The sequence below is a fragment of the Trichomonas vaginalis genome, chromosome V, assembly GCF_026262505.1.
Source record: "Trichomonas vaginalis G3 chromosome V, whole genome shotgun sequence".
In the NCBI taxonomy this organism is placed as follows: domain Eukaryota; phylum Parabasalia; order Trichomonadida; family Trichomonadidae; genus Trichomonas; species Trichomonas vaginalis.
The window spans coordinates 34,147,291-34,166,120 of NC_067207.1; the positions used below are offsets into that span (position 1 = coordinate 34,147,291).

At 34.5% G+C, this 18,830-nt stretch overlaps 10 protein-coding genes and 1 pseudogene across 11 annotated transcripts, besides 1 other annotated feature; 8 read left to right on the plus strand and 3 right to left on the minus strand.

The window, feature by feature from the left end:
• Positions 1 to 2,279: 2,279 nt before the first annotated feature.
• Positions 2,280 to 18,830: part of a mobile genetic element that runs on past the window's edge.
• TVAGG3_0454200 (phage tail repeat-like family) lies at positions 5,000 to 5,584 on the plus strand (the record flags this gene model as incomplete). The annotated part of the gene is made up of 1 exon (XM_051234756.1): positions 5,000 to 5,584. The coding sequence occupies one exon, from the start codon at positions 5,000 to 5,002 to the stop codon at positions 5,582 to 5,584; it is 585 nt and encodes a 194-aa protein (XP_051104486.1).
• On the plus strand, positions 6,384 to 6,997 carry TVAGG3_0454210 (uncharacterized protein; the record flags this gene model as incomplete). Its single annotated transcript, XM_051234757.1, has 1 exon — positions 6,384 to 6,997. A coding segment is annotated over one exon (614 nt), but the record flags the coding sequence as incomplete, so codon positions are not given.
• On the plus strand, positions 7,542 to 8,393 carry TVAGG3_0454220 (DNA/RNA polymerases family; the record flags this gene model as incomplete). The annotated part of the gene is made up of 1 exon (XM_051234758.1): positions 7,542 to 8,393. One exon carries the CDS (start codon positions 7,542 to 7,544, stop codon positions 8,391 to 8,393), a length of 852 nt encoding a protein of 283 aa, XP_051104488.1.
• On the plus strand, positions 9,115 to 9,550 carry TVAGG3_0454230 (KilA, N-terminal/APSES-type HTH, DNA-binding family; the record flags this gene model as incomplete). Its single annotated transcript, XM_051234759.1, has 1 exon — positions 9,115 to 9,550. A coding segment is annotated over one exon (436 nt), but the record flags the coding sequence as incomplete, so codon positions are not given.
• On the plus strand, positions 10,225 to 10,953 carry TVAGG3_0454240 (organellar and viral DNA polymerase type B; the record flags this gene model as incomplete). Its single annotated transcript, XM_051234760.1, has 1 exon — positions 10,225 to 10,953. The coding sequence occupies one exon, from the start codon at positions 10,225 to 10,227 to the stop codon at positions 10,951 to 10,953; it is 729 nt and encodes a 242-aa protein (XP_051104490.1).
• On the plus strand, positions 11,376 to 11,990 carry TVAGG3_0454250 (organellar and viral DNA polymerase type B; the record flags this gene model as incomplete). The annotated part of the gene is made up of 1 exon (XM_051234761.1): positions 11,376 to 11,990. One exon carries the CDS (start codon positions 11,376 to 11,378, stop codon positions 11,988 to 11,990), a length of 615 nt encoding a protein of 204 aa, XP_051104491.1.
• TVAGG3_0454260 (KilA, N-terminal/APSES-type HTH, DNA-binding family) lies at positions 12,079 to 12,817 on the plus strand (the record flags this gene model as incomplete). Its single annotated transcript, XM_051234762.1, has 1 exon — positions 12,079 to 12,817. A coding segment is annotated over one exon (739 nt), but the record flags the coding sequence as incomplete, so codon positions are not given.
• Positions 13,333 to 14,028, minus strand: TVAGG3_0454270 (protein of unknown function, DUF4106 family; the record flags this gene model as incomplete). Its single annotated transcript, XM_051234763.1, has 1 exon — positions 13,333 to 14,028. One exon carries the CDS (start codon positions 14,026 to 14,028, stop codon positions 13,333 to 13,335), a length of 696 nt encoding a protein of 231 aa, XP_051104493.1.
• On the plus strand, positions 14,245 to 14,703 carry TVAGG3_0454280 (uncharacterized protein; the record flags this gene model as incomplete). The annotated part of the gene is made up of 1 exon (XM_051234764.1): positions 14,245 to 14,703. The coding sequence occupies one exon, from the start codon at positions 14,245 to 14,247 to the stop codon at positions 14,701 to 14,703; it is 459 nt and encodes a 152-aa protein (XP_051104494.1).
• On the minus strand, positions 15,178 to 16,276 carry TVAGG3_0454290 (annotated as a pseudogene). Its single transcript has one exon. A coding segment is annotated over exon 1 (1,099 nt).
• Positions 18,405 to 18,815, minus strand: TVAGG3_0454300 (protein of unknown function, DUF4106 family; the record flags this gene model as incomplete). The annotated part of the gene is made up of 1 exon (XM_051234765.1): positions 18,405 to 18,815. The coding sequence occupies one exon, from the start codon at positions 18,813 to 18,815 to the stop codon at positions 18,405 to 18,407; it is 411 nt and encodes a 136-aa protein (XP_051104495.1).

Below are 18,830 nucleotides of genomic sequence, written 5' to 3' on the forward strand. Positions count from 1 at the left end.
AGACTCTTTAGAAACTTTAGACGTTTTACATAACCATCCATGCTTTTACTTTACATCCGATAAAAGTGGTTTGGAAACCGTTATGAGATGGTTAGAGGACATACATGACTATGAGTTTAGATATGACAAGATAGAATATGAGAGAGGTCCTATAAACTGGAGAAAGTGTCATAACAAAGAAATTTTATTAGTAAGTAAATGTGGTTTGAAATAGGACTACTTGTTTTAGGTTTTTTCCATTGTGTCATTTATTTTATTTGACGTGGCAGAAAGATATAGAGAATATGAAGATGAACCAATGCCTGCAAATGTTCAGCATATGTACTCGTAAGAGATATTTTTTATCTAATATTAAATGGACGCACAGAACTTAGCGAATGCACAGCAACCTGGACAACCAAACCCAGAGAATATTCCAAATGAAGTTAGAATACAAACTGCAATGGCAAACTATGGTCAAGTGCCAACCGATGTTACAAATGCAAACTGCCATGTCAAATGACGCTGCGTTAGGTTTGCACCATGGTATGCAAATATGAGATGGAAAGAGTTTTATACAAACCCTGAAGTGGGATATAAACAACTTTATGCAGATGACGCGAACACAGGAGTTGACCCAGAATATGTTTTCTACCAGGAGAGAAACAGAATGTATGAGCTCCAGTTAAAGAATGCTATGGAACTCAACAGGAAACGTAAGAGACTAGGCGGACATTAGATTTTTACATATAGTAAAATGGGTTTCTTCAGTAAGATAGGAAACTTCTTTCGAAATGTTGGAAGAGGTATATGGAATGGAATAAAAACCGTAGAAGAGGAATTTGGAACGGAGTCAAAAATATTGGTAAAAGAGTAGGTCAGTTTGTTGGTATTATACCTAAAGACCCTGAACCAGAAGAACAAGCTCCTGTTATACAACAGCCTGAACCTGCACCACAGTCTAGTTGGCAACCAAATCCAACACCTCAACCGTATTAAAAAATTATATTTTTACCGTTCGATAGTAGTTGTATATGAAACTAAGTTCTAAGTAAAACGCATGGTATAATGGAATTATTCTTTTTCTTCCATCTGTAGTAAACCATACTTGAAAGTCTGAAATACTTCCACTTGGTGGTTCGTATAACTTTGTAGGTTTTTCGTAAAAGTCATTTGCCAAGCATAAGAAAGAGTTTTGGGCGCCAGAAAATGAAGCATGAACAATAATAGCAGCGGGTCGAAAACATCTTTAAATAAATATGGTTCATCTCTTGCATATCGACTGTAAATATTTGCTAAAGGAAGTTCGACTTTCTGATTTAACATTCTTTGCAAATAATACCATGACATTGCAGTGAATTCTGTATATATTTGTTCGTCTTTCTTTGGATTGTCTTCGTAGATTTGAAATGACACCTTTGGAATTTTGTTTGTCATATACAATTCTCACATAAAGTGTGCTCTCGGTATTTGCATATTCATCAGCATATTTTGCATAACATGAATTTATTTTATCTTCTATATTTTTTTAACGCAGTCTGTAGAGAAGATGAAAGGTCAACTTGTATTAGCTCAATTTCTTCCCACATTTTTCGTTTCCCTTCAGATATATAATCTATATGAAACCTTACAATAAATGGAAAACTTTTATCTTCTACAGACACAAACTTCATTCTACGAAAGCCAATAGCTTTTGTGACAGATGGGTCTCTTAACCATCTTAATGGGTAGTCAAAACGATAGCCTTCATGCTTTACGGTCTCTGTCTCAAACTTTTGACCGACATTAGTAAAAAGTTCATCTAATGGTTTAGTTGTAGCAACTCTTGAATTTTCTTTTTTCTATTGGAAGCATATTTTATCTAGAATAAAATGTCGAAAGATATTGCTTCCATGAGAGAAATACAACACAACCGACAACTCATTGTGCAAGCTCTAAATAAGAACACAACAAACTTTTCAAACTATTCTAAGATATCTGAGTCATTGAAAGAAGGAAACTTAAAACTGACATTTAACCCATGACAGATGAGTTTCTGTTCAAGACAATAAGAACCATACTGTCTGTATAAATCCAACAAAAGGAACTTTAAACGAGAACCTATAAATGAACTTCTTTTGAAAACAGATGTTGACAACAAAGCTGACAAAGAATATGTAGACGATGCAATAGCAAAAGAAGAAGAAAGAGCTAACAATGCTTATGCAACAAAAGAACATACTCATCCTGAACTAGCAGACAAAACATATGTTGACAATAAAATGTCAAGTGAAGTGACAAGAGCTGAAAACGAATATTCTAAAAAGACTCATATACATACCATTGCAATATTACAAACTTACAAGAAACCTTAAACAGGAAAAGTCCGTTGGACATACACATACATCTTCTGAAATAACAGACTTAAACGTTAGCCTTGAAAAGAAAGCAGATAAGGAATATGTTAACGAAATATACCAAAGTTTGATAGGAACAACGAAAAATATTGAAACTATTGTTGGTGACTTTTCTATCTATGAAGAAAACAAATATTTTAGATGGGAGGTTGTACACTCCTTAAAAAATGGTACACGGTGTAAACTCATTCCGAAAAATAACAATGAAATGTATGTAGGCTATATAAAGAATGATGGTACACAAGTTAAAGTTCCATTAGACAACAACTGCTACTTAAACTTATATGGAGACGAACAAAAGAAATATTTCCGAGTTTATGAAATGGCAGATATGACATTGCCTGACCCAGCTCCAGCACCATATTATTATGACTATGGTGTTGACGCACGTGTAGACCCAAAAAAGCAAACATTATATTTAGAATATTATAGATTAAAAGATATAATGCAATAGAAAAAACGAGAATAGTATATTAATATAGATGAAAAAATAAATATTATAGTCAAGATTTTACCTACCCCGAAACATAAGATTATATTTATAAAAATATTCTGACACAAACCAAGAAGAAACCAGAAATAGTTACACTATATTTTAAGTTCAAAAGAGACAATCCTATATTATCTCATATGTTTGATTTAATGAACCCAGTAGGTTCTATTTATACATCTATGGAAGCAAGAGGTTCAAGTAATGTTTTGGTGTTGGTGCATGGGAACAAATAGTTGACAGGTTTTTGTATTGTGCAAACTCTTCAAAGGAAACAGGAGGAAGTAAAACGATTTCAGGTGAAAATTTACCTGCGCACAGTCACTACATAGATTTAAGTACATCTCAAGCAGGTTGGCATAAGCATAAATTTTGGGATTGGTCAGCAATGAAAAAAGGTAAAGGATATGATGTTAAAGACGACGTTCAGTTTGCTATAAATTGTTTCTGGGGTGACACTCAGGGAGATGGAAACCATACACATCGCGTTTCGGGATATACGCAAACAACGGGACAAAGTAAAGACTACATGCCACCTTACATGACAGTTTACGCATGGTATAGAATTGCTTAGTCGTCATTTTCAACTTCTTTAGCATATTCGTCAGAGTTGTCTTATATTTGTTAGGAACTGTCTTTGAAAGTATACCACCTTGAACTTTGACAAGTTTGAAACGAGGTCTGACAATAGTATTTTATCTTCTGCTTGCAGTCTGTACATTTTGCCATGTTTGCCTAAAACTTCATAATATTCTCTTGTATACTTTCTTCTATTTTTACGAACACGAATGTGAGTACCTGTCGGGTTCCCATTGTTGTCATAGTCAATAGTATTTTCATATGGTCGCGTTTAGGTATTTCTATTTTTACTTTGTCGCCTTTCTTAAGTTTGAAGCCGGCATTCTTTCTTGTTTGTCTCTTTTGACTAAATTATTAATATATAGTCTTTCTCTAAGTCAGGGTTGTTTTTCATTTCTTCGGGGAGTGGTTTCCCAAACCTTTTTGTTTACGGCTATTGTAAATATTTAAAACTTGTCTCATCTTTGCCATGGAGAAGTGTCTATATTTGTCGTCATATGACATTTCATTTGCTTCAGCACCTTGTGGTTGGTTTAAGTCTCTTAACATTTTTATACATCCGTCAATGACACCAAGAGCAGAATGGTTTTGGTCGACAATGAAATATTGGTTTACATTTTTTGAACGCAGATAGTTTTTACATCATCTGATTTGAAAGAACTTTCACAGTCAGATGTCAGTTTTGTTGGATGGTATTTGTCAACGAATATTGTCAAAGCAGTTTTCACATCTAAAATATTTTTGGACCATAATGGTATGGTCACAGTATCTTGTGTTTTGACCGACAAATATTAGCCAGTATGGTGGTCCATCTTCTCTATACCTCGGAATGTTTTCCAAGATATCCATTAAACCAAGCATTTGGTGTTGAACTAAAGATTTTTATCATGAGTGCTTTCTTTGTCGCTTTAGAAACATAGGGGTCCTTGTTTGGATTCGTCATTTTTTAACCCATAAGAATGGGTTTATTTGCGCATTAGCAGGAGTTGCATCCAGATTTTTGCCCGCAGTGGAACAATAGCCAGAGGTGTATTTGGAGTTGGAAGGAAGATTTTTGAGTACATTAGGTATACTTAAGAAGAAAGCACAACCTATTATACAAACTGTACAGAAAGGTTGGGATGTAGCACGAGATGCAGCAAATCTTATTCCAAATCCTGAAACAAGAGGAAAAGTTCAAGGATGGATGGACAATGTAGGAAGACAAGCAGGAAACTATTATAACCAAGCAAATGACTACTATAACCAGCAGGACACTATATGGACCAAGGTGAAAGATTCTTTAACAGAGGATATAACCATGCACACAGTGGGTAAACAATAACCAACCGCAACCACCTCAAACTTGGGGAATGTAAAAAGTTTTTTTACTGAGATGAAATGAACAATACAGCATTGAGACAAATGGGCTCAAGATGGATTTGTCGGCTTCCAGCAGTTACACCACCACGTGTTTGTCAAGTCCTCCCTATACCTCAGGAAGTTTTAGACCGACTTAAAAAACAACAACAACCAGTTGAAAACAAACCAAACTAAAATTTTTTACTGAGATGAAATGACCGAAGAAGTTGAAACGGTAGATTTGACACCACAAACAAAAAGTTCAGAACCATTGTCAAAACCTGTCAAAGAACTTACAGATGAAGAGAAAAATTCAATAATAGAAAGTGCCAGGTCTGGAAATACAAACCCTAACTACAAAGTCACTTTTCATAGAAATGGAACGGCTAGTATCTCAAAAAAGAAACAGACTCTCACAAATAAAATATTGAAGTCTGAAGGAGCTTTCGAGACAACAGATGGAAAAGTTTACTTCACTGACCAACAGTTCATTATAGAACATCTCATTGACTTAGAGTCGAAATATTCTAAACTTTACAACAAACACAAAAAGTTGAAAGGAAAACAAAAACAGATGGCATATGATATTTATGAAGATGTTGACGACACAACTGTTCCTGCAGGTGGGGAAAAGTCAGAGGAACCGAAAAGTGACGAAAAACCGATAGAAGAAGAAAAACCAAAAACTGAAGATAAACCAAAACCAAAGTTTAGTTTCAATACTAAACCAAGTCAACCTTCATTAGCTGGTATGGGTTGGCGTCAAAGACTTATGGTAGCTGGTGGTTATGTTAAGTAAAGGAAAAAACATTTTTCAAAAAAAATATTTTTTTATTTTTATTTGAAATGTACGCTGAGTTTGTTGGAACAGACCGTTGGGAAACTTGTTTGTTAGATGAGAAATATGAAATTCACTGTTGTGAGTCATTTGAAGTCAGAAACAAAAAGACAAAAAGAGTTTTAAGCGGATGGGAGCGAAATGACGGATATGCTAATATGAAGATGAGTGGAAAAAACTATTTTAAACATGTTGTCATTGCAACTCATTTTATACCGAACCCTAACAATTTACCTTTTGTAGACCATATAAACCATATAAGAAACGACAATAGACTTGAAAATTTACGCTGGGTCACTTGTTCTGAAAACAGTAAGAACATAGGCAAATTTCGAGATATTGTATTCGAATTTGTCGACGAACTAGAAGATGAAGCAATTGAAATTACAGACTATGGCGAGCATACGTTTGAGTTTTACTACTATAGCGAAGAACAAGACTCTTTCTACTTTTATACCGGCGTAAACTATAGGAAATTACAAGTATGTTTTACTAAGGCGGGCTATGCTCATGTAAACGCTAGAGATACAGATGGAAAATACGTTCAAATACATCTTAACAAATTCAAGAAGCTATATGGCATACCATTTTAAAACATTTTTTTATTTTTATAAAAATGCCCCCGTATAGAATGGATAGAAGGTCTGCTAGAATAAAAGCAGAGTTAGAAAGATATGGTTGGAGAGTTTCAAAGAAGTTTAAATATAGGAAGGGAAGACCCATAAAAGTCTATGACAAATTGTCTGGTCTTCGCTACGAAATGGATTTGGAAACAGCACGTGCAAATTATCCAAACAGACTAGAGAGGTTAGAAGAAGAACGTCTTATGAACTTGCCTTTCAATGTTAGTGAACCTCAAGTTGAAGGACACGACGGCTTTGCCAGATTCTACTGGAAACATGACGAACAATTGCATCCCTTGAGAAGGAAAAAAGGAAAAGGTGAAGACAAACATGCTCCCATGGAAAGAACAAGATATGCATATGAAAAGTATCGTGAAGTTAGAAGTCAAATTACATCTGGTCGAACCTTTACAGTAAACTTTGACGAAGGAAAGAACAAAGAAGGCTTCATGGGAGTACTTGCTGCCATTCAAGACGGAAATAAGAAAGGATACAATCTCAGACTAACCGTAACAGATTTAGATGGTCATATATACTATGCCCATGGCAATGTCACAACAGCCGCACAACTTCTTGACGCTTTCAAGACTACAAAGAGAGAACAAATGGTTGACTCCGACTCAGACATTTTGAATGCAATTGAAGGAATTGCAAGTGTCAAGTTCGAATGGTACCAACCTAACCCTCAAGCAGTCAGACAACATGCTGGATACTTTCCGTTCATAAATAAGTCTGACATTGACTTGACAAGGTATGGAATTTACAATTCAATTGAAACAATTGTCAATGAACCTTGTATTCTTACATGTCTCAGGAACTCTGGTCTTGTTACAGAAGAGAAGATGAAGTATCTTGAGTCATGTGTGAAGACAAGGTACATTCTCAGAGGTCAATTGGCAAAAATTGCACCGTTGGCAAATGTGAATATCCGAGTCAACATTCCGACTGAGAAAGGTTCTTCACATGACGACTATGTTGTTGACAAAGACTTACCATGGTTGAAGATTGTACTTGTCCACAACCACTTCATGTTGAACGAAAGTCTTACAAACCCATTGTTCGGAAAAGGCAAGTGCAACATTGTCAGAGCTGTAAACATTCTTTTCGAGAAAGGTTTGTTGGAACCAATTCCAGATGACAAGCTGACAGAAACTTTTGTACCAAAAGACGAAACAAACTTTTCATTGTTAGCAAGACCAAAAGTTGTTCCAGACAAAGTTCTAGTACAAAAGAAGTACACAATTCCAAAAGGAGTTGGATTGTTCGGATACCAACCTGAACCAGAAGAACTTCCAATGAGGTTGCAAGAACTTCAAGATGCTATAAACAAACTTCCATTGAGACATCCAATTGACGTCAAATTGTATTGGAGAGCATCTGAGTTAGGTCAGAAGGTTTTATATGAAACAGGTTGCTTCGACGATGTTTATGAGATAACAGGAGAAGTTTCTCAGAAGATAAGAGACTCACTTGAATTTCCACAAACTGGACCAATTGGTTGCGACAAGTTCGACTCAAACGAAAAGATATACTATGTCGACCTTAACGCTGCATACATGAGGTTTGTCCAATATATTCCGACTGGAATTCCAAACGAAGATGGTGAGTTCCTGGGAAGGAACTATACAGTTGGAAAAGTCATACAACAACTGTATGATATTAGGAAAGCTTCAAACCCCAAACTTGCAATGACACTCAAATTGCTTATGAATTCGACATGGGGATATTCTATTAAAAAACCTCAAAAGATGAAGAGTAAACACTATGAGAAGGTCGACAACTTTGTTGAAAGGTTTTCTCCTTTTGTTTTGAAGTACGAGTTCACCGAAGGTCAAAATGGCTTAGTAACCACATTAAAACCTATTGTCGAACATTGGTCTTACCCTCAGTTCGCAAAGGCAGTCCTTGACAACTACAACAAATTCTTCTCCGAAGTCAAATCCAAAGTTGTGGTTTACTATGAGAACATTGACGCACTCATGACGAACGAAGAAGGGTACAACAAACTCATTGAAATGGGAATGGTCGGTGAAAAGATGGGCTGTTTTAAGCTAGATAAGGTATTTTCCGAAGTTCATGTCCTCTCCAAGCGTAAGTACTGGGGCATACTTGAAGACGGCACAGAAATAAAACATTGCATGAAATAAAAAATTTTTATATTCCTTCCTAGCTAATTTCCGTTTAATTTCATGGTCGCCCTCGGAGTCTTTGAATCGGACAGGTCGAGTTACACCATTCTTGGTCTCAAACTCATATATAACCTGTTTGTCTGTATTTGAATTGGAATTCCAGTCGAAGTCTCGAGATTCAAGGCAGCCCTTCCAGAAATAGTGGTGAACTTGACCTTTGGCTTCATGACCTTGCGCAAGTAGTCTTTAACAAGCTCGTTAATTTAAATTAGGTAAACTGCCTCATCTAATGGCTCGATGTTGTCCATTGCTACTGTCAGAAAAAGTACTGCTACTGTCAGAAAAAGTACTGCTTCTGTCAGTAAAAGTACTGCTACTGTCAGTAAAAGTACTGCTACTGTCAGTAAAAGTACTGCTACTGTCAGTAAAAGTACTGCTATTGTCAGTAAAAAGGAAAATTTGAGAGGGTTTTCGACGATAAAGTACTGCTACTGTCAGTAAAAGTACTGCTACTGTCAGTAAAAGTACTGCTACTGTCAGTAAAAGTACTGCTACTGTCAGTAAAAGTACTGCTACTGTCAGAAAAAGTACTGCTACTGTCAGTAAAAGTACTGCTACTGTCAGTAGCAGTACTGCTAGTAGCAGAGATTTTTATCGTTGGTGGTCCGACGGTTAAGCCACAAAAGAATGTCCGACGTCCCACCAAAAAATATTTTTTATTTTTATTGTAAGAACAGAAATGTCAGTCGAAGCAAAAACGTTCACGAACAAATCTAATGGCGAAACATTCACAAAAGGCACTTACAACGGTATTGAAGTCTTACGTAGAGACATGGATGGTTATGTAAATGCAACAAAGATGTGTCAGCAGTTTAGGAAAGACTTTAGAAGGTTGTTGGAAAATAAGTCCTGGGAAGAGTATTTTAAGGCATTTTGTGAAGAATATACCAACCCGCGGAAAACGGCGGGTTGCTTTTTATACAAAGTTCATGCAGGAATTCCGGATGAAATCAAACAGGTTAGAGGAATGTATGTAGACCCAAGACTTGTAAACTATATTGCAATGTGGGCTTCTCCAAAATATTGTATAGCAGTTGGAAAAATTATGGACTCCATAGACAAGAAAGTTCATGAGAAGTTAGATGAAGAAGAACTTGAAGATACAGTAGAGAATGCAAAACCTTTGTTTGAAGAAGAAGTTAGAAAAATGCATGAAAAACAAATAGAACATGAACGTGAGATATGTTCTGGTTATAGAGATTCTCCATACGAACTAGACCAATGGGAACAAGAAGATTTAAAGAGAGAATTTAGAGAATATGAACTCGCTAAGATAACATTAGAAGCTGCAGAAAAGAAGTTAAAAGTTTGGGGTCGTTTTGTACAAAAATATTGTGAGTAAATGAACCATTTTTTTTCGACAAAAATATATTTTAGGGTAGATGGTTAGATCTAACCTCATTTCTAACCTCTTTTCTACCCTCGTAGAAAACACACAAAACTCTTGAATTTTGTTGCTGAATTCAATAAAAATAATGTTTAGGTGAAGAGGTGAGATTTCACCTCTTTTTTCACCTGTTTTTTCACCCTCTTGAATTTTCCCGAAATAAAAAATAAAGTTGGTTTTTTTAAAAAAATATTTTTTTATTTTTATTGTAAGAACATGTTAGCAACAACAGCACCAAACTCGTTAGTCATGAACCCAACATCTATGTTAGTAGAGATGAAAAGCTTCATTCCTTCTTCATATACTTTCGAAACAGAAATCCAGAAGATAAAGCAAGAACTTTTAACAAATAATTTAGACTGTAGTGCGAAAGATGAAACAAATGAACAGTATCTTTATGAAATGCAGGACATTATTGACCATTTACCTAAACTACCTGAAATCAACAACAAAAAGCTCACTATTCCAGAATTCGATGAAATAGAAGTCAAAGCAACTGACTCAGTAGAAATAAAGAAGTTCATACGTAAGGTTAACTATGAGTTTCTTGGATTTCATTGCAACCACAAAGTTATGGACAAAGATTGCGATATGGTATATAAAAATGTTTCTGACATATACAAATCTGAAGAATTTAAGACCTACGACAACTTTGTTTCGTTAGTTGCAAAATGTGTATGGCAGATAAGAGATAAAGATAAAAGAGGTAAGGTATGGAACGAACAGATAAAACCAGTAACTTTTGAGTTAAAGAAAACCATTGACGCCTTAGTCATACTTGCAGGTAAGATTTCAATGTACAATGCTAAAATGAACCCACAATGTTCAAAATGTAAAGCAGCAATGAGGAAATATAACTATTCTGTCAAAGAGATAGAACGTATGCGAAACGACTATGCTGACTTAAAGAAAGAAGCAGAGAAACCAGCAGAAGATAAAATGGACATGTTGACATTTCTAAACAAAAACTATCCAACAGCAGAAGATTTCCTTCTTTCAGATGTCAAGAAGAAGTATAAAGAAACCTTCGGCATAGTTAAAACATTCGATGTACTAAAAGAAGAAATAGAAGCTACGAAATTGTTTAGGATTTCAAATATACATCATACAATTCATGTAAAACGCTTATAAAATAACAGGTGAAAAAAGAGGTGAAAAAAGAGGTGAAATCTCACCTCTTCACCTAAACATTATTTTTGCTGAATTCAGCAACAAAATTCTGAGTAAAATTCTGAGTAAAATGGCTTGTGTCAAACCGTTGAGTTTTCACAAAATTTAAAAAATAACGTTTACCATGTGAAACGCTTATAAAATAACTGAGGTGAAAAAAGAGGTGAAAAAAGAGGTGAAATCTCACCTCTTCACCTAAAATATATTTTTGCTGAAAAAATGACCAAATTTCATGATATAACTGTATTTTTTTGACGAAGAGAACTTTTACACTTCGTAAAAAAATTCTATGAAATCATATCTTTTATACAAGATAGAAAAAATAAAATTAAAGTTAGTTTTATTTTTTTTTTATTTTTTTATTTTGTATGTAAGAACAGGAAATGTTAAACATTGAGTTTGAAACAGTTAGAAAGATAGACAATAACACCAAAGTGGTTAGAATAGGTGATTTAAACGTAAGATACTCAAAGAAATACAACAAATATTCTTTGTCAGACATTATATCTCCATCTGGAAAGAAAACATCCCACGACTGGGTTAGAATTGCTTCTACTCAGAAAATTTTGACAAGAAATCCTGAGCTTTTGATATCGGTAAGATTTCATGGAACTACAGCATATCTCATTGACAAAAGTCTTATACCAGTAGTTTTGTTATGGGTAGACCCAGTTGTTGGATATAATTTCATAACATATGGTTCGTTCGATACGGAACGTTGCAGTGAAGGCTTACTTTACATCGTTCAGAAACCGAAGGACTTCAATACAAAGAGATATAAGATAGGAAGAACATATAATATAAGTAGTAGATATGACTCTACAGTCAATAGAGTTAAGGTTGTGTTTGTAAATGATATGAGAGCTGCAGAAACAGAACTACTTGAAAAGTTTGAGAAGATGTATGGTGCTCCCACGAAAGGTAAAGAAACGTTTGAAGTAGATGAGATAGATAAAGCTATAAAATTATTTGACGAAGTTGCTGAAAAATACATGTAAAGCGTTTATTTTTGGTCTTTTATACAAGATAGAAAATAAAGTTAGTTTTATTTTTATTTATTTTTTTATTTTGTATGTAAAGACAGATATGTCAACAACAGAGAACACAACAACAGTTATAGTCCATGAAGCTATAAATGAAGAATACGAGTACATACAGTTTAACAAACAACTCCGTCTCATTCGTTCGGTCAAAGACGATATGTACCAAATGCAAAGTATTTTGAATACTCTTCGTTCTACAAAGCAAGCATACCATTGGTTTGAAAACCAACAGACAAAAGAACTTTTAGAAGAATTTCCTCATATGTTTGCTACCCTCGGAAAACCGAGGGTAGAGATTCCGTACGAAAATCGCAAGAATTTGGCTCCTGGTTTGAGAGGTTGGTATGTACATAGACTTCTTGTAAATGCTGTTGCAATGTGGGCGTCACCTCGCTATGCTTGTTATATTTTCATGATGTTAGATGAAATTCATAGACAAGAACGTGAAGAGATGGAAAAGAAACTTCAAGCAAAAGATGAAGTCATTGAAGCAAAAGACAAAAGCATTCAGAAAAGAATACCACGTTCGGTACCAAAAGGAAAGGAAAAGAACTATAAGTATATGATTTATACTGAAGAGATGGAAAATGAAGAAGACAGAGATATGGTTATGTTGCATTTAGTCAGAAGAAACAACAAAAGCTTTTACGACCTTGCTAAGATTTACAAATCTGACAGAAATTGGTTCTATCGCGAAAACTTACCGATTTCAATGACTCCAAATGAAGATGTGAAACAAATAGTTCAAGATACGTTACCTCAAACACACTATGATATTAAAGGTTGTACAATACTTACATTCAAAGAAGATTTACCATTGTTAAAGGAAAAAATAACAGAGTATTTTGACAACTTCAAAGAGGAAGAGTAAATGAACCATTTATTTTTCAGGCAATTGCCTCGTCAAATCCTTCTGGCATTCCGAGTCCTTCCTTCCGACAGAAAAAGTTTTTCCTTCCGACAGAAAAAGTTCTTCCTTCCAACAAGAAAAAAATTTCCCGACAACTGGAAAAAAATTTCCTGTTGTTCGTCCGTAAACCATTCAAATTTTCGAAAATTGAGAACTTTTTGGTCGAACTTCAGAAAAAGTTTTTCCTTCCGACAGAAAAAGTTTTTCCTTCCGACAGAAAAAGTTTTTCCTTCCGACAGAAAAAGTTTTTCCTTCCAACAGGAAAAGTCCTTCCTTCCGACAGGACACAAACGAATGTCCGACGTTCCTCTTCCTGAATGTCTTCCCAAGCCAGAAGAACCGACAGCCCCAGCACCACAACAGACTATGACTCAAACTCTTTATTTTTCAAGCTTGACTTTTTACAATTTGAACTTTGTTTGCGTAGATATGAATTCTGAAAGAAGTATGAGGGTCTTGTATGACTTTGTACTTCTCCCATAGTTCATGTCTGTCAAACTTACCTGCCATGGACTCTTTCATAAGTTCCATGAAATCGTCTTCGGACAATCCAGGGAAAAGTATAATGTCAGTAAGTATTCTTTTAACATCCTTACTTAAACTCTTTGCTGTCTGTACACAAATGACAACAGAGATGTTAAAGTGTCTGAGCTTCTTAAGAATTCGACACATGTCTTGTTCTCTATTCTTTAACAAAGGATGAGAAGCAAAGTCATCTAAGATAAGAAGACATCTATGAGGGTATGTCTTCCAATCGTAAGATTGCAATTTCTTCGAAAGGTACTCAATCTCTTTCTGTTTGTTTCTGAAGTGGTGTTTGTCTAATATTCTCTGCATTTCCTCATTTGGGTCTTTAAACTTTGAATTGACATACTCATTTATAGCATTATACTTCAAAACTCTTCTTTGGTACTTCTTTATCCAATCTAACAACTCAGTATCCTTTATACATACTAACTTAGACTTCTTTATAATATCTTTGAACGAATTGACGGTTTGGTCAAATAGACCAGAAGTCGAACAAATAACAACTAACTCATAGAATGGGTTCTTCTCATCTAGTTCTTGTTGTTGTGCAGCCATTTTAAGATAAGTGAAAGTCTTACCCGACCCAGGTGGTGCAATTAGACCTGTTATACCATTCTGAGCAAATAAGAACTTGTCATGTATAGGCTTTATCTGAGCATTTTCTAACTTCCTCTTGTTCTTGTTTAAAACATTCTCAAATTTCTTGTCAATGTCAGCAAACTTTTTTTCTAACATATTTTTAGAAAAATTAAAATTTTTATCTTTTTGAAAATGTCTAGCGATTTCGCTATCTATATTCGAGACAAACTTTTCGACAGCAAAACATCTGTCGACCATAAAATCTTACATAGTGTAAACAAGAAAGGTGAATTTGTTCTAAAGTTCTGTTTCTGGGAATATGACAAGAACCATAAAACATTAGGCAGAGAAGTCTTTAAGTTTGTCAATGACAGACTTGTTGACAGAGATGACGCCGATTGGAGAGATGAAGTCCAACAAAAGTTCTTAGAATGCAAAGAAGACACATGCGCTGTTCTTGAAGATGAAATAGAAAACAGAATAGATGAGCTATTAAAGGACAAAGAACTTTTACATAAATATGGTTCGGAGAAATTTGACATAACTCCACCAGAGAAGAAGAAGAAGAAGAGAGAAAAGAAAGAAAAGAAAGTAGAAGAAGAGAAAAAAGAACCTGAACCAGTTCCAGAGAAAAAGAAATTTGACATGTAAAAATAAAATTTTATTTTTAGAACATTTCTGGGTCAATGTCAATGTTCTCTTCCTCTTTAGGAGTAAACACTGGCTTAGACTCTAAAATCTTTTTACCCAATTTACCTTGAACTTCAACTATCTTAGACTCATAATATTCATAGTCGTCTGTCTTCTTTGGTTCATAAGGTATAACAAGTTTGTATGCTTTGCCTTCTTTAAGGTTTGAAAACCTTCTGTCAAAATTTTCTTTGACTGCTAACAAACCTTCTATGTCTAAGTCTTCAAATTTCGCACCACTTTTTTAGTCACAATAGCAAACTTAACTGGTTCGATGTTCCAAACTTTGTCAAATGTAGACTTTTCAAAATGGTAGAAGTAAACATTCAAATAGCGAATGTGGTCTAGTTCTTTCTTTGACTTCTGTCATGTACTTGTTGACTGAAATATATTTCGTCATCTTTTCTATCGGATAAAAAAATATTTTTTTTAAATTTACTCAGAAAAATTTTTCTTTGTATATACGCCGTTCTGAACATCTAAAAGATTTTTGACATTTGCCAAGAATGTACGTTTAGAAGCTGCCATATAACCATACTCTTGACAATATTGTTTATATGAATCGTACAATGACCTTTCATCTAAACACTCAAAGTTAGTCTCATCTATAAACAGTTCATATACACTCTTGTTTGCTTCTAAACAATGTTTGTCTTTCTTCGGTATGTGGAATTTGTCTTGGATTGAACTTTGAAATATCTAATGTCATGAAATATGAGAACAAGTGGTTGTAAAAGTCAGATGTCAAAGTTTCTGACAAAGCGTCAAAATATTCTGTATCTTGCATATGAGAATCTGACGTTCTGACAACTACATATCTTCTGTCAGAACTTTCTAACTTCATCGGAACAACATTGTTTGAAACCATGACGAAGTTTGCAACATTTTCACAAACTCTTTGGTCTTTATATTTTCTTTCAACAACTCCAACTTTGTCTGTTATAAGACTCTTCAAAGCATCTGAGTTTAAAACTTTTGTTGTATCTATACTTTGAAGTTCGTTACATACTATAAGTTTCATATTCTCTATTGAAGAGTTAAATTTACCGCAGATGTTTTCTATGTTTGTCATATTAGGGTTCGAATAGCCCTCTAACAGTTTGCATAAGATATCTGTAAAGAAAGTGTTCTTACCTGTTCCTTGTTTTCCAATTATGATGAGAGCAGTTTCATTTTTAGCACTTGGATGTTGTAAGATGTTTGCAAACCAACATAAGATATACTCATAAACCTTTTCGTTTCCATTGCATATAATTTCTTTGACATGGTCTAACCAAGCTTCTATAATATTTTCTTTCCATTCTACTTGTTCATATTTATATCCAGTGAAGATAGAATAGAAGTTTGGAGAAGGTGTATAGAACTTTATACCTCGAACTGAAAAATCTTCAAGTTTTGACAATAAGATATCCCAAGCATCTAACATCTTCATGCCAACTTGTACGACTTTTATTTTCTTAAGTTTCTGTTTACATTCTTGTTCTGAAACTATTGTCGCTTTAGGTTTGTTAAAGACTACATCCCATTCTTTCATGACATAACATTCTGGGGCAGAGTCAACATAAATGACTAAACGTTTCAAATTCTCGACTGCTTTGTTATAGTCTCTAAATGGACACATATTTCTGAAGGCTTGGAAGTCATAAAAATCTGAAACATCTATTCTGTACATTTTTATAAAAATAAAAAAAAATATTTTTTTTATTTCTTGACTTTGTTGTTGCATTTGTTCCATTTGTTGCATTTGTTGTTCTTGAGCTATTTGTTGTTGAAGTTGTTCTTGTAATACAATACTTTCACCAGTTGCATCTTCCAATTCGAAACTTTCTGCCGTCATTGACAAATACATAGGACATAAAAGTTTTACAGGAACAAAGTTTGCGTCAACTAAGGTTAAGTTTATGTTTGCTAAAGTGTTTGAGTTTACTAAAGCTGAAAATTCTGCATTCGAATGAACAATAGGCAACCAGCAGAGAAAGTTTGTTTTATACGCATGAGTATCTTTTGGTCATAGTAGTTTCTGTCGACATTCGAATAGCACTTTGAACCTAAGTTTGAAACAATATATAAAATAGGTGTACTTAAAGTCAATGGAACAGACATTCCTTGTATTGACACCTTTTCCTGTTATAGGAAACTGTTGGTAGTAAAAACCAGATATAAGTTTTGTATTATAGCTCATATCGTTTTATACTAAACTCAGTCGGACATCCAAACATAATGAAACCTGCTCTAGTTGCAGCACATGTTTACATCCGTCCTTAAAGTATTAAATAAGTCAACAAAACCTGTTGGTGGTATATCTGAGTAAGTATCTTCAAAGGAGTATTTTTTACCATTCACAACAATAAAATCTTCTGGTGTCAAAAGAGCAAAACAGGCTTTAGTCGTCATCGTGTTTAAGGTCAGTTTACAATATCGTCCTTGAGGACTTTGTAAGTTTGTTGTTATAGAATTATATGACTCAGGGTTTTTAGTCGTAATAGTATAAACCACTATGTCTTCTGCCATTTTTATATATTTAAAAGTTTTTCTGAAAGTAGAGAAGAACTTCATCTAAACTTTCACATGGCGTTTCTTGAAGTTCTCTGTCTAGAAGTTCAAATATTTTGTAAAGACATAGAACTTTCCTTGTCTACACGAACAAACAAAACAGGGTCTTTTATCGTTCAAAAAAAGTCCTTTACATGAAATAAAGTCTATATTGTTTTTCTTCAAACATCTTTCAAGAAGTTTTGACATTTTTACTTAGCAAGTAAATTTTAATGAAATGTTGTGGTCGTCAAATATTTTTTATGACGTCTGGGAAACTATATTTTAAGTTCAACGTTTCACCTCCTTTCATAACGTATATCTTGTCAATGACATTATATGAAACACCACAGCAAGCAATGTCGGGTTCTATTTCTTTGATGTTTATATCGTCTGCCTCTGTCAAAAGTTTCAATAGTTCTTTCAAAACTTCATGAGGTGCGATGACATATGAGTTCACTTTTACAGGGTTGTGTTCGACCAAGTTTAACATTATACCCAAAGCCTGACAAATCTTCTCCTGAGTTTTAAGTTTGTCTTTAAGTTGTTGGTAGTCGTTTCGAATATCTGCAACAGAACTTAAGTCTCTGCTAACTTCAGGGTATGTTGGTTGTTCTTTTACAGGAACTATTGTTATACCATCTTGGTCTTCGTATGGTTTCCCCACTTCAACATCTCTTTCTTTGACATTGACAACAACACTTTGACTGTTTGTTTGAGTTGGTGAATTTAACTTCACATCTGCCACCGCCATTAAACCTTTTGAAACACTCACGCTTCTATTTTTCGGAAATGACATTTTACTTCGAATAAAAATATGGACGTATTTGAGTATCTCTTCGAATTGAAGCAAAACAAAGTTTACACACACAAACAATACAAGTTCATTGACAGAGTAGTTCTTTACACAAACAATGGAAAATGTTATAGAATAGCAGTCTTTGCTGAACCAAAATATTTTCATAAAGCAAAGAAAGTTGGTATAACCGAGATGGTGAAAGTTCTTGAAGCAGACAAAAATATAGCAACAAAACTGACCGATATTTCTAAAGGAAAGTTTATAATACAATTTTATGTCAAAACAGGCGTACTGTCAATATTTGACGGAGAGAAGTCAGTTCAAGAACAACTTACTGACCTGCTGCCAAAATCTGCTCGATGGAAGCTGTCGTTATGCCAATCTGAGGAGCCCCAGCAGGTTTCATCGAACGAATCTTCAAAAGAGCATCTTCCGTGAAAAGTGCTATTGGTTTTGTAAACTTCTTTGCTTTCAATTCATTTGGACCGTCTCTGTCACCAGTATATTGTATTTGAACTGTACCAACAGTTGAAATACCACCCATAAAGTCTTCTGAGTCAGCAAATGGAATGCCAAGCCAAAAGTTTGAACGGTCTCCATTTGTATATTGAGTGTTTTGAGCTCCTGTATGAGTCCATACTTTCACATATGGCATAATAGAACTTTGCATTTCAGGGTTAATGGTTGTTGTGAAGTTGTTGTTAAAGTTCATAGCATCTAATGTCAAGTTGTATGACCTCATATCCTCAACTGTAGA